This window comes from Arachis ipaensis, chromosome B09, assembly GCF_000816755.2.
Source record: "Arachis ipaensis cultivar K30076 chromosome B09, Araip1.1, whole genome shotgun sequence".
Lineage (NCBI taxonomy): Eukaryota > Viridiplantae > Streptophyta > Magnoliopsida > Fabales > Fabaceae > Arachis > Arachis ipaensis.
The window spans coordinates 133,748,770-133,757,121 of NC_029793.2; the positions used below are offsets into that span (position 1 = coordinate 133,748,770).

An 8,352-nucleotide genomic window follows, 5' to 3' on the forward strand; every position below is an offset into this window, starting at 1 on the left:
CTAATATTTTCATGCTTTATCTCATTTACAGTGTAAACAAGATACGTAGACTCTTTTTTTATTTACACTGTAAACGAGATAAGAAATATGATAAATTTTCATAAAAATACTACAAATTATATATTTTGATAAATAAATATTTATTTTATTTATTTAAAAAAAAATCCGGCTAAGAGAATAATTATATTGGCCAGCTCCATTATATCGTTGTAATCCAATACATCATCATCCATTCCCCATATCGTTATGGTCTTCTCTGGGGCAAGCTTTGTTAACGCTGTTTAGTGTCCCAAACGGCACTCTTTTTTTTATTAAATTTGAACATAGCATGCAATGAAGAATCATTCCATTCAAAGGCAAAACCTGGTTGGTTAGCTCTCTAGATAAAATTGCTCAAATATGTCATGATTTTATTATTAATAGGTAAGAATATAAGATGACCAATATTTTTTAATTAACTTTTATGTATTAAAGAAAAACTTGAGTCTATAATATCATAAACCAAAGTCTATAGGCTATATGTATAAATAATAATGTATAATATACTATACAAAATCTTGCTCCTTTATGTCACCATTATGTTAGAAACAAGTATATATACAACTGTACATTTACCTATTCAGCACTTCTCTCCATGTCACAATTAGTTTAAAAAAAAAAAAAAACCCAAAATTTAAAACTCAAATATAATTATAAAAAAATGGAGATTAATCACTTTTTTCAAAAGAAAAATAAATTAAAACGAAAAAATCACCGAGGCGCCAATGAGACCGTAAAGTCAATATCGGTTCCCATTTTCTCAGCCCACTTCTGTGATTCCAAATACAACTTGGAAACTTCAACTGCAACCCGACCCATATCGGGTCTTTCATTCGGATTCTCTCCAACACATTCTAGCCCGACCCGAATCATCTTCTCTGCCACGTCAACAGGAAACGAATCTCTAAGCCTCTTATCCACCCACTTCCTCGCCCCGCCGTGCTCCTTCGCCATCACCCTCGCCGAATCCACCACACTCACCCTCCGATAAGACTCGCCGTCATTGCCGTCGAATTCGAACCTCAACGCCTCATCGCCGCTCAGCAGCTCCAGAACCACCACTCCGAACGCGTACACGTCAGTCTTCTGCGTCGCAACGCCGGTGATCTGAAATTCCGGTGCCATGTACCCCCTCGTCCCCTCAAACTTCACCGTTCGGCTGCGGGACCTCCGCAATTTCTCGATAGAGCCGTCAGAGCCGCCATCAACGGCCTCGCCGCAGAGATCAGAGGTCCCGAAGTGGCAGATCTTGCCTCGGAGGACACCGTCCTCCGCCTCCGCCACCACGATGCTGGAGCTCTTGATGTGGTTATGTACGAATCCTGATCCAGCACAGGCACTGGAATCGGAGCCGGAGAAATTGTGAACATAATCGAGTCCGTGCGCGATATCGGATGCGATCTGCATCCTCGAAATCCACGTCGGCAAGTTCGTGAAGCTAGGGTTCCGGCGGCTGCGTAGGCAATCGGCGAGGCTGGCTCCGGGAACAAATTCATACACCAGATAGATGTAATTGCCCGAGACGGAAGCACCAAGGAGCTTGACAAGACTACTGTGGTGGCTCCGGCAGATCAACGCGAGACGGTGGCGGAGCTCCGGGATGTCCATGAGGCTTCGAAACTTGCGCTGAAAAACAACAACATCTCTGTCCCGAAGGGAGCATCGCCACGAAGAATTGGAAAGGCGGCGGTGGGATTCGGAGGTGAAATTGGCGGTTGCGGCAGCGATCTCGGCGATGTCGTAGATGTGAGGGTTCTCAGGGAGAGTGTTTTTGAGGCTGGAGAGGGAGGCGATGCTGCTTGAAATGGAATAGGATTTGGACCAATCGTTGTTATCTTTGTTGTTGAAAACGTAACTTGTTGATTCGGTGATGGCGACTTCGGAGGAGGATGAAGGATAGTTAGTGTTTAGGGGTGGTGGTGCTGATGGAGAAGAAGTGGAGGTTGATCGTCGAGGTTGGGTTCTACTTTTATTTCTGAATCTGTTCATTGGTTGTACGGCGTTGGTGCTCTTCTTGGACTTGCACATGGAAACCTAATTCAAATATCAAAAGATCACAATTGCACGTTCTTTATAAAAGGAAATTCAGCAAGAAGGCAGGTTCGTGTTCTGTTTTGCTTTGTTTTTTGTTTCTTCATTGGCCGATTATCGTTACTGTTCTTTCTTCTATCTATGTTGTTCTATGTTTGGTGTGTATCAACTTGGAACAAGGGACTCGTAGTCTTAGGGAAACTGTTTTGGCTGTTAAGTAAGTCGGTCAGTCAGTCGTGTCTGCTGTCTGCTTCAAATGATACCTATAGATGTTGTCTTGGATCGGATAGTGGTCTGGTGTCTTTTCTCCCGTGCTCCTCACGGAAACATTTACATGGTTGCGCTTCACACGTGTCTCCTCTTCCCGCCTCCAACTTCCCTTCCAACAAGGCTCAATATGAAGGTAGAATGAAAGATGCAATGTGATATGATCGGTATAATTCCGTTATACCTTATAATTCGACTATAAACCCTATAAGTTGGTTATTATTAATAAGTATTAAAGTCAATTAATATGTTATTTTTTATTTAAGTAAAATATTCAGAGAGTATAAGTATTTGATGTCGTTACAAATCTGATGTCATAATTCGGCATTATATACATCGGCATTATGCACTATAACTCGACACTTTACGTTATAACTCGACATTATACGTTACAATCAGGCTCAATGGACTACATCCTGAAATAAAACGTCCGACCAGACATTATCACTTATTAAAACTTATTAATTGCTCTTCAATTCAGATAATCAATAGAAACGTAACCGACCTATTTTATCTCACCTATAAAGGTATGATATTTTATCTTCAAAGGATACATTGAATTCTCAATACTGACTTAAGTTTCGGAGTGCCTTTGCAGGTACACTCCCCCCTCGTTCTTTGCTCACGCTCTGTGCAATTGAACATATCCTTGGAGAAAAGCTCGGACTTCCACAAAGCTCAAAGGTCGGCACCGAAGATAACAACTCGGCGTCGACTCCCAGGGACCGAGCTCTCCCTTCAGGTATCCATACAAGAACAATTGGCGCCCACCGTGGGGCCTCGAAATAAACACCCTTCTTTCTATAGGCCCCATTTCCTTCCAATAGTTTCAAACTTACCAGCACCTTTGTAAACAAAGGTCATATAGTAAATCATTAAGGCCCGAAAAAGGCCGATCTATATCTGTTTTTCCGATCATTATCTGTCATCTCTGTATTTTTCAAATCATCTCTGGTATATTTATTTGCCGATCTATATCTGCTTTTCCGATCATTATCTGTCATCTCTGTATTTTTCAGATCATCTATGATATATTTATTTGCCGATCTATATCTGCTTTTCTGATCAATATCTGTCATCTCTATTTTTCAATTCATCTAGTATAATTATTTGTCAATCTATATCTGTTTTTCCGATCAATATATGTCATATCTATTTTTTCAATTCTAGTATATCTATTTGCCGATCTATATCTATTTTTCCGATCATTATCTGTCATCTCTGTATTTATCAAATCATCTCTGGTATATTTATTTGCCGATCTATATCTGCTTTTTCGATCATTATCTGTCATCTTTGTATTTTTCAAATCATCTCTGGTATATTTATTTGTCGATCTATATCTACTTTTCTGATCAATATCTGTCATCTCTATTTTTCAATTCATCTGGTATATTTATTTGCCGATCTATATCTGCTTTTCCGATCAATATCTGTCATCTCTATTTTTCAATTCAACTCTAGTATTTCTATTTGCCGGTCTATATCTGTTTTTCCGATCAAATATCTGTCATCTCTATTTTTCAAATCATCTCTGGTATAATTATTTGCCGATCTATATCTGTTTTTCCGATCAATATCTGTCATCTCTATATTTCAATTCAACTCTAGTATATCTATTTGCCGATATATATCTGTTTTTCTGATCTATATCTGTCATCTTGATTTTCCAATTTATATGTTATATCTATTTGTCGATCTATATCTGTTTTTCTCATATATATCTGTCATCTCGATTTTTCAATTTATATCTGTTATATTTATTTGCCAATCTATATCTGTTTTTCCGATTAAAAATCTGTTATCTCTATTTTTCAAATTATCTCTGGTATAATTATTTGCCGATCTATATCTATTTTTTCGATCAATATCTGTCATCCCTATTTTTCAATTCAACTCTAGTATATATATTTGCCGATCTATATTTGTTTTTCTGATCAAATATCTGTCATCTCTTTTTTTCAAATCATCTCTAGTATAATTATTTGTCGATCTATATCTGTTTTTCCGATAAATATTTGTCATCTCTATTTTTCAATTCTAGTATATCTATTTGCCGATCTATATCTGTTTTTCCGTTCTATATCTGTCATCTCGATTTTTCAATTTATATCTGTTATATCTATTTGTCGATCTATATCTGTTTTTTCTATCTATATTTGTCATCTCTATTTTTCAATTTATATCAGTCATCTCTATTTGCCAGTTTATATAAAAAATCTCTATTTGCCGATCTATAACAGTCATCTCTATTATCCGATTTATATCAGTCATCTCTATTTTCTGATTTATATCAATCATCTCTATATTCTGATTTATATTTGTTATCCCTATTTGCCAATTTATATTAGTTATATCTATTGTCCGATTTATATCAATCATCTCTAACTGCCGATTTATATAAAAAATCTCTATTCGTCGATCTATAACAGTCATCTCTATTATCCGATTTATATCATTCATCTTTGTTTTCCGATTTATATCAATCATCTCAATATTTCGATTTATATCTGTTATCCCTATTTGTCAATCTATATCTGTTATATCTATTTGCCGATCTATATCTGTCGTATCTATTTTTCAACTTATATCTGTTATCTCTATTTTTTCGATCTATATCTGTCATCTCTATTTTTCAATTTATGTCTGATATATCTATTTGACGATCTATATCTGTTATCTCTATTTTTCTGATCTATATGTCATCTCTATTTTTCGATTTATATATGTTATCCCTATTTGCCGATCTATATCTGTTATCTAATTTTCTGATCTATATCTGTCATCTCTACTTTCTGATTTACATCTATTATCTCTATTTGTCAATCTTTATCAGTTATCTCTAGTTGCCAATTTATATCTGATATCTCTATTTGCTGATCTATATCTGATTTTCCGATCTACATCTGTTGTATCTATTTGCCGAACTATATCTATCATCTCTACTTTCCGATTTATATCAGTTATCTCTATTTGCCGATCTTTATCAGTTATCTCTATTTGTCGATCTTTATCAGTTATCTCTATTTGCCGATCTATATCTGATTTTTCGATCTACATCTGTTATATCTATTTGCCGATCTATATCTGTAATCTCTATTTGCAGATTTATATCTGTTATCTCTATTTGTCAATCTACATGTTATCTCTATTTGCCGATCTATATCTGTCATCTCTATTTGCCAACCTATATTTGTTATCTCTATTCGCCGACCTATATCTGTTTTTCTATTTTTAAATCTATATCTATTATCTCAGTTTCAGATTTATATCAATCATTATCAGTCATTGTCAAATCTATATCAACTATCATCATATCTATATCAACAATCTTCAATCAATTATCCATTCACGATAATTCTTCAATTCAAAGTCGCATCGTTTACACATGCGCAATCAAACACAATCTTTAATCAATAATCCATTCGCGATAATTCTTCAATTCAAAGTCGCATCGTTTACACATGCGCAATCAAAGACAATCTTTAATCAATTATCCATTCGCGATAATTCTTCAATTCATAGTCGCATCATTTACACATGCGCAATCAAACTCAATCTTCAATTCCGAACTATGACTATCAACAGTCAACAAACTCAATCACATATCATACAAGTACAAACACTGATCCATTCGCGACAACTCTTCAATTCAAAGTCGCATCGTTTGCACATGCGCAATCAAACTCAATCAAATCACCAAACAACGGTGAACTAACTCAATATTCTCACCCAACCAATTCACTTTTATCAAAATCGTCTCAGCAACTATTCAAATTAACTATTCGGTTCCATGAAAAACCCAACCGTTGCATCTATTAAATCAACGGTTCAAAATTACATTGGAAAAATCAAAGGCACAATCAATGACAAGACTACTACACTTTCCACTACACGTTAACTTCAAATCACGTCTGAAATTCAAATTATTCATTATTTTAATAAAGTAAGTTGATCTGGGGGCTCCATACCTATAACTCAAATCGTCGAGTTATAACTAAAAAAGCTCAACCTGCTTTATCAAAATATAGTCAGGCTAAGCTTGGGGGCTATGATACGGCCGTTACAAATCCGATGTCATAATTCGGCATTATATACATCGGCATTATGCACTATAATTCGGCACTTTACGTTATAACTCGGCGTTATACGTTACAATCAGACTCAATGGACTACATCCTGGAATAAAATGTCCGACCAGACATTATCACTTATTAAAACCTATTAATTGCTCTTCAATTCAGATGATCAATAGAAACGTAACCGACCTATTTTATCTCACCTATAAAGGTATGATATTTTATCTTTAAAGGATACATTGAATTCTCAATACTGACTTAAACTTCGGAGTGCCTTTGCAGGTACACTCCCCCCTCGTTCCTTGCTCACGTTCTGTGCAATTGAACATCTCCTTGGAGAAAAGTTCGGACTTCCACAAAGCTCAAAGGTTGGCACCGAAGATAACAACTCGACGTCGACTCCCAGGGACCGAGCTCTCCCTTCAGGTATCCATACAAGAACACTATTGATATCTCATTCTAAATATAAAAAGGAAGTAAGAAATTGTCTTTGATAAACAAATATCAGAATTTATTATTTATTTTTTAATTTGAGAGTCAGAGTACTTTTTACAAGTATTCACCCTCTTTGTTCTCTTAGTGTTGAAGTATAGCTCATCTCGACGAAAAGCTTACAGATACTCACTAGAGGATGAGTTATATCGCAATCACCCTTTACAAGAACAATTGGCACCTATCGTGGGGCCGAGCGTTTAAAACTTTTCTTTAGGCTCCAAAACTTTTAGATTTGCCTATGGCTAATCAGTTTCCTCCAACACCATCTGAGCTTCTTTGGATAGTAACGGAATGATAACAGGCCAATCAGCACATGACAGAAGAGAATCAAAAAATGACAAATCAGATAGTCAAGCTCACCAATACTCAGATAACTAATGATGATGATCACAACAAACAAAGACGACAAGGAAGGAAATTCTGATCTAACTCACGTCTCAAAAACACAACAGACAGAAGAGGGTCAACCAGCCAGTAAAGAGGACGAATTGGACCTTATCTTTCTTATAACTATTCTTAATTAATTTCCGTTCCTCTTCCTTTTCTGCAATTTTTTTTAAATCATCTATCAAATTCTTCTTCAACTCTAACTCTTTTTTCAAATTCACTGACTCATCAGTCTTCTCCAACAGCTTTTTATGCTTTTCCTCTTGACTCCAACCAATGCTCGCAATGCAAAATCCAAGCACCTAAGCTAAAACACATAAAGAGATATAATATAACTTAGGCTCATCATTCATTTTACAAGTACCAAAGTCATACATGAAGATATTGATTAATCACAATGTCTCCGACCTCATTAGACAAGGTCACGTCAGAAATTGACTGAAGAACCTCATCGGCAACAACCGAAAAAGAAAATTCCTATCCCACACAGAGGATTCATCCCACCCTTTGCGAAATCGTGCAACCTATCCTATTTACTTGTGAAAGCAGTAAGCTCCTTCGAAGAAATTTCTTTTTCCTTCTTTGTTAAGTGGTCACATATATCTTCATGCAAAAACTCGCTTTTTTTTTTCTTAAAAATAATACGTTTCTTTTTTGGAACTGGTTGATTAACCTCCCCCTCTCTATCCACCTCACCTGGGTTCGATGATGAACTCTCTTTTTTAATATTTTTTGTCTCCAGACGAGCTCTTAAACTCGCCGTTAAGACTCCTGAAAATTTTTCACCTACAAAAAACACAGAAAAATAATTTCAAAAATAGTCACATACTCGAATTATAATACAATTTATAAACTCTTATTAAAATAGTTCACCACAGATATTTTATCCTCTTCCTACGAAAGCAAATAAAAAATGGAAATTAAATTTTCTCTATCAACAACCTCCACCAGGTAGCTTATTATGCATTCATTTCTGGCACTTATTTCTTCTGGACCCAAAATATGTTGTGGTTGTAAACACCAAAAGAGAGAAAATTTTTCACTGAGGTATTCT

General features: G+C 35.8%; 2 protein-coding genes across 2 annotated transcripts; one reads left to right on the top strand and one right to left on the bottom strand.

The window, feature by feature from the left end:
- Positions 545-2,363, bottom strand: LOC107619230 (lysM domain receptor-like kinase 3). Its single transcript, XM_016321484.2, has one exon. The coding sequence runs from the start codon at positions 2,065-2,067 to the stop codon at positions 751-753; it is 1,317 nt and encodes a 438-aa protein (XP_016176970.1). The 5' UTR covers positions 2,068-2,363; the 3' UTR covers positions 545-750.
- On the top strand, positions 1,987-3,392 carry LOC107619231. The gene is made up of 2 exons (XM_016321485.2): positions 1,987-2,473; positions 2,936-3,392. Exons 1-2 carry the CDS (start codon positions 2,212-2,214, stop codon positions 3,124-3,126), a joined length of 453 nt encoding a protein of 150 aa, XP_016176971.1. The 5' UTR covers positions 1,987-2,211; the 3' UTR covers positions 3,127-3,392.

Bases quoted from the DNA above. Each gene is read 5' to 3' on its own strand.
- LOC107619231 (XM_016321485.2), top strand. From the start codon at position 2,212: ATGTTGTTCTATGTTTGGTGTGTATCAACTTGGAACAAGGGACTCGTA. The intron at 2,474-2,935 runs GTAGAATGAAAG...GTGCCTTTGCAG, and splicing joins CAACAAGGCTCAATATGAAG to GTACACTCCCCCCTCGTTCT.
- LOC107619230 (XM_016321484.2), bottom strand. From the start codon at position 2,067: ATGTGCAAGTCCAAGAAGAGCACCAACGCCGTACAACCAATGAACAGA.